This window comes from Cetorhinus maximus, chromosome 9 (assembly GCF_964194155.1).
Source record: "Cetorhinus maximus chromosome 9, sCetMax3.hap1.1, whole genome shotgun sequence".
NCBI classification, from domain to species: domain Eukaryota; kingdom Metazoa; phylum Chordata; class Chondrichthyes; order Lamniformes; family Cetorhinidae; genus Cetorhinus; species Cetorhinus maximus.
The window spans coordinates 133,788,842-133,802,927 of record NC_135887.1 but is presented as its reverse complement, the minus strand read 5'-3'; the positions used below and the strand labels follow the sequence as shown (position 1 = coordinate 133,802,927).

The following is a 14,086-nucleotide window of genomic DNA, read 5'->3' as shown; positions in this document are numbered from 1 at the left end:
ATTGTTTTTGACCAAATTAAGTAACACTACATTTCAGAGAGTTAATTTCGCAAGAACATGTTATGGCTAAACTTCATTTTATCTGCCTGTCTTCTTTTTAAAAGGCTTACCTGGCAAGTGGAAGATAAGACTGATGCTAACAATGTAGCTTACACAACTGGGAAACTGAGCCTGCATACTGACTACCCAGCACTGCACCATCCCCCTGGGGTAAGACTGCTTGCTGTTGCCTAATACCCATTGAACTACTTTTTACAACAATTAATGAGAAAATAAAATAAAAAGCAAAGCGAAATATATAATCAGTTTATATACAATATAATACAAGTCCACGTTTTGTTTTATTGGAAACATTTGTCCACTGTTGCTTACACAGCATTGTCTAACTTGACTGTTTTGTAGATCACGGATCCTCTCTGACACAAAGATCATAATTTTTAGAAATAACCAAGGTGTAGTCATCTTTGTAACAATGCACTGAGATACTGGGCATTTCTTTTATGCCTTAAGTACTCTTGGAGAAGAGAGGAAGAGAGTTGTTACAGGAGTGCAGGGACAGTCTGGTATTTTCACTGGCAAGTAACAATGTTGTACAGCAAAGCAGGTACAACAATGATCAGAAGTTAAGTGATTGTGATCGTTTAAGAGAGTGATGTAACATTATCCTTCACCTCTGAGGACCGAAGGCCATATTTGAATAGAGATTTTATTTGACTATGCTGTCTCAGATACATTAAATAAAAACACAGAGAAAATTGTTAAACTCTTGGAAGCTAACAGGAACACAGATGAAAATTTCAGTCCTGCGGCTGATAAATATCCAAGAAGACAGGCCAAAATATTTGGATTTGCACTTCAGGTAATATGGAAGATAGGACCACTTCATAAAAATTATGGAGAATTCTTTGCATATTAATCCATTTCAACTCAGCCAATTTTCTATTTTTTTAAATTTTCAGTAATGAGAAAAGTCATAGAAATTTAGGCAATTTACTTGATCCTCAGGAAACTGTAATCCCTTCACTGGCTCTCATACATATGTCAGCTGTGGCTCTGTTGGTTGCATACTCAACTGAGTCAGAAGGTTGTGAGTTTAAGTCCCAACCCAAGGATTTAAGCACAAAAACAAGGCTGACACTCCAGTGTACTACTGAGGAAATGCTGCACTGTCAGACGTGCCATCTTTTAGATGAGATGTTAAATTGATGCCCCTATGTCAGTAATGTCAGATCTCTAAGGTGACGTAAAAAAAAACCCACAGAACAGTTCTGAAGAAGAACATGGGAGTTATTGTTCATGTCCTGGCCAGTATTTATCCTTCAGTCAACATCACTAAAAGGTCATTATCACAATGCAAATGGAGGGAGCTTGCAATGCACAAATTGGCTGCCATGTTTCCTACATTACAGTAATGACTACACTTCAAAAGTACTTCATTGGCTTTGGAATATCCTGAAGCACAAAAATCTTTCTTCAGTCTTTCTAATTAGATTACAGAATAACAGCAGTATAAAAGGAGAGAAAGAGAAGGGGAAAAAAGAGGAGAGAAATATTGATTGCTGAGAAGCTGTTTTTAAATCAATTGCAAAAAAATGATCAATTAGACATTCTAACACATTTTTTGGCAAACGGCAAGTTTTTTTCAAATATTCAGTTAAATACAATCTTTTGTCTTCCATCATATTGTGGTATCATTATTCAATATGTTTCAGTTCCTGTGATGGACACTTTTGAGCTAAAGCTTGGCTATCATAGGGTGGATTGAAGAAGACCTGAATTTACAATTTTGATCAAAGTAGCTTCAACAACACTCATCTATTTAATTCAAAGAACCCCTCTGTGCATTAGCAATGCCCTTTCAAACCTTGTGATTTAATACATCTGCTATCACAGCAAAAATCAGTTTTATTATTTTAATAAAATGGCATTGTGGTTGTGGGAGATGAAGGAGTATGCACCTAATCCCTGACAGTCTAATGTGGGACTTTGTTACATGTTTTCCCAGATGGTCCTATGACTGCTGATGATCAAATGTGCTATTTCAATGGATTTGATGGTGGAAGGAGGAGAAGGGGAAAGAAAGAAAGATAAAATATTTGTGTTTCTTGTGATATAATGCTGGCTACTGGGAATATGCGATGGCTGGAATCCCCAAAGACTGTAGCAGAGAGTGCTTGTTACCTATTGAAACATATGTGCTGGTCTTGATTTCTCTACATTTTTGTTGTAGTGAGATATTTAGAGTATAGCCAAAAAGCACATCATAATGAAAGTTGTGCTGAAGCTCTCTAGAATACAGGTCGAAGTGTTTTCTAGCCCACATTTATGCAAATCAGTCAAAAGGCTATGTAGAGGTTCCTATTTTTCCCTACTCAGGAATGAATTAAAAGAAACAAGACATGTGAGTTTCACTGCCAGGACCAGCATTTATTGTCTATCCCTAATTTCCCATAAGCAGGTGGTGGTGAGCTACCTTCTTGAACCGCTGCAGTCCATGTGGTGAAGCTACTCACACAGTGTTGTTAGGTAGTTATGTGGCTTAAAGAGGAGCATGGAAGTGGTGGCATTTCTTTGCATCAGTTGCCCTCGTCTCTCTGGGTGGCAGATATTACAAAGCGTTTTGGGGATGCTGTCAAAGAAGCCTTGGTGAGCTGCTGTACTGGATTTTGTAGATGGTACACACTGCAGCATTGTTTGCGCTGGTATTGGAAGGAGTGAATCTTTAAGAGGGTGGATGGGATGCCGAACAAGCGGGCTATTTTGTCCTGGATTTGTATTGAGCTTCTTCAGTGTTGTTGGAGCTTCACTCATTCAGACAAGTGGAAGCATTCCACCACATTCCTGACTTATGCCTGTCAGTGATGGAAAGGTTTTAGGGAGTCAGAGGGTGAATCACTCATTGCATAATTCCCAACCGCTGACCAGCTCTGGTAGCCACAGTATTTATATGGCTGACCCAGTTAAATGTTTGGCAGTCGTGAGCCCCAGGACATTGATTGTGAGGGATTTGACGATGGTAATGCCATTGAATGTCGACAGGAGATGGTCACTGTCTGCAACTTGTGCAGCATGAATGATACCTGCTATCTACCTGCCCATTCCTGGATGTTGCCCTGGTCTTGCTCATGGGCTGCTTCGTTACCTGAAGAATTAGAAATTGAACTTCTTACGGACACGAGGGGGGTTAATTTAAACCGCACTAATTTCTTCTCTCACCACCTGTCCATAAACAGAAAGGTGTTTTTGATTTGCTTCCCCCTTTGTAAGCAGTGGAGTATTTTCCAACTCCTCAGTTTTGGTGTGATCTAATTTTCTATTAATAGCCCCACAGCAAACTTGATACAGGATGAACTCAAAGGGTTAGTTTATTTGCACACACTCAAACGTGGAAGGAGGGTAGCAATGTTGCCTCCTTTGCACTCATACAGTAAAAAAGGATAGATAAAAGAAAGATTTACACTGCAGAGACCACAGAGAAAAGAAATATTGTTTCACGTGGGCCCAGAGTCCAGAATCAAAGTCCAATGGTCTATTCCTTCATGGAGGCTGGGATGTTGAAAACTGATGCTGTATAATTCACTTTTCTGGTGGTGTTGACTTTGCACGATGAGATGGGCATGCAGAGATGAATCAGTCTTGCAGGTGATGGTACAGAATTCCCAGTGGTAGCAGTATGGTTGGGGGCCAGGTACTCAGCATGGGCAGAACCCCTTTCTGTGCTGCAGCTAGTTAGATGGTAAAATGGCAGATGATTAGACTCCAGTTGGCCAACCTGGGTTATGAAATGCAAATGGCCTTTGTATAGCTCTCTTTGAATTTGGTCTGTGCAGCCCACTAAGTGTCACCAGTGTCTCTTCAGAGATAACAAGGTGTAAGTTTCGTTGAAACTGCCAGACAGCTCCTTTTGTTCAGGGGTCATAGATAGACATAGATTCAGCCACTTTAAAAGGCTTTTGTCCAGTTTTTAAAATTTTACGGATAGCCATAAAGATATCTACATCTATTTTATTAAAAATATACAGGGAGAGGTCTTAGTCCCCTCACAAACTGAATCTTCAAGAGCTTAACACTGAATACTGTGCAATCAACAATTATCACCACTTCTGACCTCATGATGGAGGGAAGGTCATTGATGAAGCAGGTGAAGATGGTCAGATCTAGGACAATTAATGAGGAACTCCTGCAGCAATGTCCTGAGACAGATGATTGGCCTCCAACAAACAGAACCATCTTCCTTTGTGTTAGGAAGGACTCCAAGGTTAGGAGGGTTCCACCTTATTCCCATTGACTTCAGTTTTCTGAGGGCTGCCAGATGCCACACTCAATCAAATACTGTCTTGATGTCAAGGGCACTCGCTCTCACCTCACCTCTGGAATTGAGTCCTTTTGTCCATGTTTGGACCAAGGCTCTGATAAGGTCTGGGGGTGAGTGACCCTGGCAGAACCCATATTGAGTAAGGGATGCTTGACAGCATTATCAATGACACCTTCCATCACTATACCGATGACTGACACTAGATTGATGCAGCTGTAATTAGCCGAATTGGATTTGTCCTGCTTTTCTTGGAGAGAAAGCTTGTAGATAATTTCCACTTTGTCAGGTAGATGCCAATGTTGTGGCTGTACTGAAACATCTAGACTAGAGGCACGAGCAGATCTGGAGCATTTGTCTTTAGCACTCCAGCCAGGATGTTGCCAGGCTTAATGTCGCACAGGACAGAATAGATAGATTTTATCTCATTCATACAATATTCATTACTTCTTTTAAACTATGTGAAATCATAGTGCTGATGATCTGCTAAAAAATTTCAATACGTTTTCTAAAACCCTTTGTCTACTGCCCTTTGTTTCCCTTTTATATAGAAATCATTGATAAAAGAAAACTAATGTGCTTGCAGGTGGTCTTGTGATGTAGTGGTAACACCCCTACCTCTGGGGCAGAAGATGTAGGTTCAAGTCCCACTTCAGGACTTGTTGGCTATGGAAGATGCATTCATAATATGGCCAAACAGGTTGATTATCAGCATGTAAATCCTTCCAATATGCCTGATGGCAGGTGATAAGAGCGGGAGAGTTTTGGTCAGCCATACTGCAGAAGGCAACAGCAAACCACTGCAGTACTTTGCCAAGCATAATCATGGACCAATCTGATGGAGTCTGTGGTGGCCAATGTTGTGTTAGGACATGGTACCTTAAGGAGGAGGAGGAATATGCTTGCAAGTATACAAAAATGTACCTGGATGCCTTTTGAAATGTGAAGTTGGTAATGCTATGTTTGTATTAAGGACAACACTCCTACCAGAGTTTAGTGCTATCTGGTTCTAGTATTCGGGTTTTCACTTTGTTCTTTGTTGTTTTTGGTTGTTTCAAACAGATGCCTCAGTAAATTGTACATAGCAGCTTTCAGGTTCAGAGGGCAACCCAAATTATTTCAAAGCTAATGAAGTACCTTTGATGTGTAGTCACCATTGTTATGTAGGCAAATATAGCAGTTTTACACACAGCTTCAGTCCCGCAAACAGCAATGAGGTAAATGATCAATTCATCAATTTTAGAATTACTGACTCGCATACTGAGAGAATCTTACTCTTGTTAGAATAGTATCATAGGATCTTTTATATCCACCCGAGAAGTCAGATAGGGCCTCAGTTTATAATTTCACCTTAAACAGCACCTTAAACAGTGCAGGACTCCCATGTATTGTTCTGAAGTATCAGCCAAGTTTACATGCTAACTCAAGGCTCTTAGAGCACCACTATAGAGCCAAAGCCAACAGTTGGAAGTAGGAGCAAATGAGATATCATTTAGGTTAGGTTTATAGAATCTCCACATGCATTTGTCAAATTGCCAATTTTTCTGGTGCCTGTGGAACAATGCCTCATTGTGTCAAGCGGTGGAATGGATTAATGCATGTAGAGTTTTCTTTGTCTATAGCAAGAATCTTGACTGCACAGGAGTATCTTCATGCCTTGGGTCCAACAGACCTTGGTTCTCCCATAGTTGATGCATATCTTTTGCAAGACTGTAATGGATTCTGCTTCTGCTTTAATTGTCATCTTTCAACATGGAATCAATTCCATTTTTACTGAGACAGGCCATTGGCTTGGCCCAATCCCCTACCAGGAAGGCCATTGCCTTTAGCCTGACTTCTACATTGCAACTTGTTTGGCTATGTTGTGATGAGTATCTAGTTCATGGTTCATATTAATATTTTTGAGGTAATATTTAATTCTGGGAAGATTAAAGTTTAACTGCAGAAAATGGGATAAATGCAACTAAAGCAGCTTGGAGTCTATTACACTTAAAAGGTTAGGGTCATGTTGACTTAAGCTGCTAACAGCTAGAAAGATAAGAGCCATAAAAAAACAGGTGGGCTTACTTAGCTGAAGAGCTGGAGACATGATGTCTACATTTCTTGCAAAGAAGTGCAGTCCAGAGAGATGTTTGGTTTTGAGTGTAAGAGCTAAATTAGTTTAAAAGCATTCAGTGAACCCTGAAAGGCTACGTCGTTATGGAGATGGGTGAAGCTTAAGAAGATTCTCTGGTTTCAATTTTTCTGAGTGTTCTGCAGCAGAGGAAGAGCCTACGTACTGAAAAGGTGCCACTGTTAGCAGGTTCCAGGCAGTTAAGGCTCAGAAAAGCCGTGGGAGCCATTCTGTAATACCGAGGGTTGCAATCTGTGTCCATATGCAGCAAGACCTGGACAATATTCAGGCTTGGGCTAATAAGTGGAAAGTAACATTCATACCACACAAATGCAGGCAATGACCATCTCCAACAAGAGAGAATCTAACCATCTCCCTTTGACATTCAATGGCATTACCATCACTGAATCCCCTACTATCAACGTCCTGGGGGTTACCATTGATCAAACACTGAACTGGATCGGCCATATAAATACTTTGACTACAAGGTCAGAGGCTGGAAATTCTGTGGAGAGTAACTCACTCCCCAAAGTCTGTCCACCATCTACAAAGCACAAGTAAGGAGCGTCATAAATACTCTCCATTTGCCTAGATGAGTGCAGTTCCAATAATACTCAAGAAGCTCAACCCCATCCAGGACAAAGCAGCCCCCGTTTATGCTAAGAATTACACTGACAACCAATTTAATATTATCAATCAGGCTCACAGTGTGGCTCACTAGTGTGTGCTAGAAGCTAATACACACACAGGGACCTATCCTTTGCAGACAGAAAGAGCAAATCCACGCATTGCGCCTTTTCATCTAAACAAACACTTGGAAGGCAGCCATTCCCTGGTTCATTCCCTGTGGCCATGCCTTGACCAATCAGAGTTGACTTGCCTGGTTTGAACTTAAACAAAAGCTTGGCAGTTAACTGTTCCCTGGTGCACCCTCCATGGCAACTGTTCAACAATCAGAGTCCACTTGCCAACCAATCAGCACTCCCTTCTCATACAGTATAAATTGTTGTTCCCTTTACAATGGGTATTCTTGTGAATCTGTTCTGATGAGTGTAAGGTGAAAAGCCTAGACAGAATGTGTCTTTTTTTTCAGCAAAACCAACATTTATTTTGTTGGTTTAAAACCATGGAATCTTGTGGCTTTATTCCCTTAGTGGTTAACTGGGACTTCAAACTTTGTCTACTTTACACAAACAGTCACTGTTTCCTAAGCAAATGTTACAATGTAATACTCCCCCAATTCTCACTGGTAATACTCTTCTTGGCAATATTGTAAGCCTCTTTTTTAAATCTAATCCATAACCTCTTCAAATAGTCATAGTGGGCTCTTTTTAATGAAATATTTCTGCAAAGGTAATCAGTCAGAATCAACATGGTTTTGTGAAAGGGAAATAATGTTTAACCAATTCATTGGAGTACTTTGAAGAAGTAACATGTGCTATGGATAAAGGGGAAGCAGTGAATGTACTGTACTTCGATTTCCAGAAGGCATTTGATAAGATGCCACATCAAAGGTTATTGCTGAAAATAAAAGCTCATGGTGTAGGGGATAACATATTTGCATGGCTAGAAGATTGGCTAGCTAACAGGAAACAGAAAGTAAGCATAAATGGGTTATTTTCTGGTTAGCAGGATGTGATGAGTGGTGTGCTACAGGGATCAGTGCTGGGGCCTCAACTCTTTACAATTTATATAAATGATTAGGGACCAATGGTATGATTACTAAATTTGCTGATGACACAAAGATAGGTAGGAAAGTAAGTTGTGAAGAGGACATTAGGAGGCTACAAAAGGATATAGATAGGTTAGGTGAGCGGGCAAAAATCTGGTAAATGGAGTATAATGTGGGAAGATGTGAAGTTGTCCGTTTTGGCAGGACCATTAAAAAATAAATATTATCTAAATGGTGAGAGATTGCAGAGCTCTGAGATGCAGAGGGATCTGTGTGTCCTAGTGCATGAATTGCAAAAGGTTAGTATGCAGGCGGAGCAAGTAATTAGCAAAGCTAATAGAATGTTATTGTTTATTGCAAGGGGGATTGAATACAAGAGTAGGTAGTTTATGCTTCAGTCAGACAGGGCATTGGTGAGCCCTTATCTGGAGTACAGTGTACAGTACAGTATTGTGTCCAGTATTGGTCTCCTTATTTAAGGAAAGATGTAAACATGTAGGAAGCAGTTCAGGGAAGGTTTACTAGATTAATACCTGGACTGGATGTTTTGTCTTATGAGGAAAGGCTGGACAAGCTAGGCTTGTATCCGCTAGAGTATGGAAGAGTAAGAGGCAACTTGATTGAAATATATAAGATCCTGAGGGGCCTTGACAGGGTTGATGTGGAAAGGATGTTTCCTCTTGTGGGAGAATCTAGAACTAGGAGCTATTGTTTAAAAAGAGGGGTTGCCCATTTAAGACAGAGATGAAGAAATATTTTTTCTCTTAGAAGGTTGTGAAACTTTGGAATTCTCTTCCTCAAAAGGTGGTTGAGGCAGAATCTTTGAATATCTTTAAGGCAGAGGTTAGCAAGCTGTTGAAAAGTTATCGAGATAAGGCAGGAATGTAGAGTTGAGGTTAAAATCAGATCAGCCATGATTTTATTGAATGGCGGAGCAGGCTCGAGGAGCCGAGTGGCCTACTCCTAATTCATGGGGAGAATTTTCTCCCCATTGGGCGGGCTGATCGGGAGCGAGCGCAGAGCCAATCGTTGCCTGCGATCAGCTGTGCGTCACCATTTTATGTGGGCGGGCCAATTAAGGTCCGCCCAGCGTGACACGTGCCCGGTAGCGCTCTGCGCTACCTGTGCAGGCGGGGGGAGGAGGGAGAGTTGGGGCCTGCGCTCTTTCGCGCATGTGCGCAAAAGAGCACAGATATCTCCCTGAGGCACGGAGATTAAGTGCAGTTGTAAAGTTGGGGAAAAAAGAAAAGTTAAAATTATTCAGACATGTCCCCTAACGTGACAGTGTCACATGAGCTGGGACATGTTTATGAATTTTCATAAATTTTTTAATTTAATTAATAAAACCTTCATGAAACCTCATCCCACCCATGAATGAGGCTTCATGCAAAATGCGAAGGCCGCTTGGTCTCTTCGCCTGCCTGCCAACCTTAAGGTTGGACGAGCAGCCCTGTCAATTTGTTTAATTGGTTGATTAATGGCCTTAACAGGCCTTTGACAGTTCAGCGGTCACACAGCTGACTCCAGTGCGCGCCCGCCAAATGGAAGATCAGAATGACACATGGTGACGTTGGGACGCATGCCCGACGCCACCGCGTGTCACTTTACACGGCGTGCAGGGACCGCTCCCGCATGCTGAAGGGAAAATCCTGGCCCATATGTTTTTATGTATGTTTGCATGTTCAAATATTTACCATTGTTCATTTACCATCATACCTTTTAACCTAATTTCCCAATCCACCTTAGCCAACTCTCTCATATCTAGCTAATTGGCTTTATGTACATTTAATAATCTGGCTTTGCAGTTTATATATCACTTTCATCTTAATGTAAAATTCTATAATATTATGATCAGTCATTCCCAAAGGATCTCTTACTGATATTATTAATTAACCCAGCTTCATTACACAAAACAAGATCTAAAATAGCCTCTTTCCTGGTCAGTTCCATGACCTTCTGTTCTAGGAAACTGCCTCGAATACATTCTGTCAACTCATCCTGCAAACTACATTTGCCAACTTGATTTGTCCAATCTATAAGATTAAAAGTCATCCATGATTATTTCATTTCCTTTATTATAAACTCTTCTTATTTCTTGATTGATACTCTGTGCAACAGTACGGCTACTGTTAAGGGGCCTATAAATTATTCCTAGCAGCTGACCCTAGTTTCTTATTTCTTATCTCCACCCATAATGATTCTACTTTCTACTCTTCTGAACCAAGATCCTTCCTTGCTATGTCCTAATTCATTGTTTATTATCAGGATTACCCCCACAACTCCCATTTGCAACTGCAAAGAACAGTATACTGTCTCCTCACCACCACTACTACATTCCTGTTCACTTCCTCCACTTGAACAGCTTCCTGTTCCGTGATGTCATGGACAATTTTCTCATTCTCTCTGCAGGCTTTGCTCTCATCCACACAGGCAGCAAGAACCTCATACCTGTTGGATAAGGGCAAAAGCCAAGGCTTCTCCAGCACCTGCCTTACTGGCACCCTCGTCCCATTCCCACTAACTAGAACTGTTCCACTACATAACCTAAAGGGTGTGACTGCCTCCTGGATCAAAGTGTTCAGGTAACTCTTCCCCACCCTGATGTTCTGCAGTGTCTGCAACCATGGGCAGAATTTTTGGGTCGGCGAGCGGGGGTGGGACCCGCTCACCAACGCGTGAAAGGATGCACAGTGATGTCAGGCGGGCGTCCCGACCTCACCGCGCATCATTTAGATTTTCAGTCCAAACTGTCAAAGACCTATTAAGGCCATTTAAATATCAATTAAAGTTATTAACTGAGCTGCCCGTCCAACCTTAAGGTTGTCGGGCAGGCAAAGAGCCCAGGCGGCCTTTGCATTTTTCATGGAACCCCATCCACCGGCAGGATGACGTTTCATGAAGGCTTTGTAAATTAAATAAATGTTCTCATTAATGTTCCTTGACATGTCCCAGCTCATGTGACACTGTCACATGAGGGGACAAGTCTTAAAATATCTTGTTTTCTTTATTTAAATTTTTAAACCTTAAATTAATCTCCCTGAGGCGTCTCTGTGCCTCAGGGAGTTTTCTGCGCTCTTTCGCGCATGAGCACGGAAGAGCGCAGGCTCCGACTCAGGGAAGCCCACCCGTACAGGGAGCGCTCAGTGCTTCCAGGCCCGTGTCACGCTGGGCAGGCCTTAAATGGCCCGCCCACGTAAAATGGCGGCACGGCCCCGATCGGGGGGTGCTGATCGGGTTCGCGCCTGCCCCTGCACAACCCCCCAGACGGGGGGAAAATTCTCCCCCATGAAACTATCATTTGATTGTTCATCTTGTTCACTAATATTCTTTAGGGAATTAAATCTGTTGTCCTTAACCGGTCTGGCCTCCATGTGATTGACTTTTAACTGCCCTCTGAAATGGCCCATTCAGTTCAAGGGCAAGTAGGGATCAGCACCAAATGCTGGCCTTGCCAGAGAAGCCTACATCCAGGGCTCGGTGCATGCTTAACAGGCTTGTAGATAGACAAGCAGTTGCCTGAGAAACTCAGTTTTTCATCTTTGGAAAAAAGAAGCTAAACAACGTCTATTTGGCATGAGATGCTTACAAGATGACATGCTTGGCAATAGAAGATCAAAAATGAGTCCATCCTCAATAGCAATCTTGCTAATTAGATACCTGAACCAATCAAAGCTGCAAGACACACCAGTTGGTGATTGATCTACAAGCCTCGCTCATTAATGAGACCTGGAAGAACATTGTTGACATAGGACTGGCATTCATCCTATTCAGCCTGAGATGGCCATGAAAGCCAATTCTCCAATGGGTAGAGTGATCCGAGCTGGCCATTTCAGCAGTAGTAGGTTAAACTCCTGCCTCAGGTCTTCCTAACCTGCACCTTTGTTTTTTCAGCTTAGGCAAGTAGGTTGTGTTCCATGAGATGAGTCAGGCAAATGGAAACTTTAATTGCCGATTTCTCCATGGTTTCCACACTTGTCAGACACCTAGCTACCCCTCAAAAATAACTTGTCTATTATAGAGCGCCAATGACACCAGCCAGAGAATTTTGTGGCCCAGACAGTCTCATTCTCGTAGCTAGAGGAGGAAGCTTGGCGGCAAACTGTTGCAATAAGTAAAATCTAACAGGTCATAAAAAAGGTGTTAAAAAATAAATAAAAAAATATTAGCTGTTTACATTTGTAGAGGTATGCAAAACCTTAGTTTCCTGAAAGACCTTTTCTGCCACTGTGTACTGTCCTTGTGCATCTATACAAGCATTCCTAAGATTACAAAAATACCCCTGATATTTAATCTCCAAATAAATTCTAATGCATCCCTTGTTCCACATTGAACTCCAGCCTTCCATCTAATGAAAACGTCCATTCTCAATCCACTTGTGATACTGAATAGTATACAACATGTTTTGGTTTATGCTGGCAGCACTCTGTGCATAGTACTGTACCCAATATGTAAACTGGAGGAGTATCATCAAAATATTGGGACTGGGGTTTTAAAAACCAATAATCTGTAATTTTTCAAACAATATTACAACACAACTTGCATTGTGCCAAATTTATAAAAGATATGTCATGCCTTAAATACTTATTAATAAAAGCATTAAAAGAACATTTTAAATCCATTAAGATTGGTAACTTTTTATGCATGAGCTTTGCACCTTTTTAGATCCAATCACAAAAAAAATGTTCATATGCACGCAGGAACAATACAACTTGCACTCAGTGTATCAGTAGAATTTTAGTTAAGCTTTAGTTAAAGACAAATTATAAGATTTATTTCTACTGATTCTCCGAGAAGCACTATGCATAATATCTGACCATGTGAAAATTCGCAGTTCTATTAAACCAAAATTCCTTCAGCATATCTAGGGCTGCTGCTTCTGGATATTTGGTAGTCTTAAAAATAATCAAAGTATATATTAAAAAAGTGCTGTTTAGGGGGCAACTATTACCATTCACGAATCTTACTACTTGCCACATTTTTTCTCACACCTTTTCAATCACATTTTTCTGTCAACATATCCTGTTTTTCGCTATGTCAAAAACAACAGTGTAATTGCAAGTTCTGGTCACTAAGTGGTTCCGTGGGTAAGTTTCTTTCATCTTTCACCCCTATGTTGATCTTGTTTGTATGTAAATAAAAAGTAGATTTATCAAATGACCGCAGACACCACAATAGGCAATTTATTAATCATTTGTTTTAAAAATAAAGCCTGAATTGTGGGTGCACATTTCAATAGTAGCCATATACCAGCACAAAAATCCAATCAATATGGAAACTAAGCATTTTCCAAATACATCCCAAATCCTTCTATACAACACTCACTGCTTTTCTCATACTCGCTCACAGGTTGCTCCTAAAGCTGATCTGTACATGAAATATCTCAATTTACAAGTTGTCGCATTCCTCCCCTAGAATTCTCTTATTTGATGCAATACAGCTGCTTTGGTATATACTTTTCAATATACTGCTCATCAATGTCAATTTGATTAGCCGCTTCCTGGGTGTATAGAGGAGGAACAATGCTTAGTAACAACACAACTTGATCAAATGAAAGCCTATTGTTAGGAATAAGATTTAAATTGGGACCAAGTTAAGATCATTTTATGGGTAATACTGATCTTTATTCAGAGCCTTCATTCCTTTATTCTAAGCATTGTGAAATTTATTCTGTATGGATGTAGAACTTCTAACATTACTTAAAACTACTTTAAAAGGACTTCCTGTAAAGTGGCTAATTAATCCATTGTTTGCAATGGTCATTATTATTTAAGGTCAGTGATTTTTTTTATTAAATAATGAAGTTATGAAATCTCCAGGGAGAAAATTGTTAGTAGTAAAATCTAAAATAACAGAAGCCAATGTTGCAGAAATACTTAAGATTTTGTGCACCAAAATAATTTTTAAAATAAATACTTATAAACCATAGAATTGTAAACTTGCCAGACATTTACCATTTCCAAAGTGTTTGCCATGCTTCTAAAATTTTCCA

At 40.6% G+C, this 14,086-nt stretch overlaps 1 protein-coding gene across 1 annotated transcript in view; it reads left to right on the top strand.

Annotated features, from left to right (window-relative positions):
• Positions 1 to 14,086, top strand: part of bbox1 (butyrobetaine (gamma), 2-oxoglutarate dioxygenase (gamma-butyrobetaine hydroxylase) 1) — a 236,871-nt gene that overhangs the window by 172,184 nt on the left and 50,601 nt on the right. Inside the window, exon 4 of the mRNA XM_078549550.1 lies at positions 105 to 210. Coding sequence (XP_078405676.1) covers positions 105 to 210 — 106 coding nt within the window. The remainder of the gene's footprint in view (positions 1 to 104; positions 211 to 14,086) is intronic.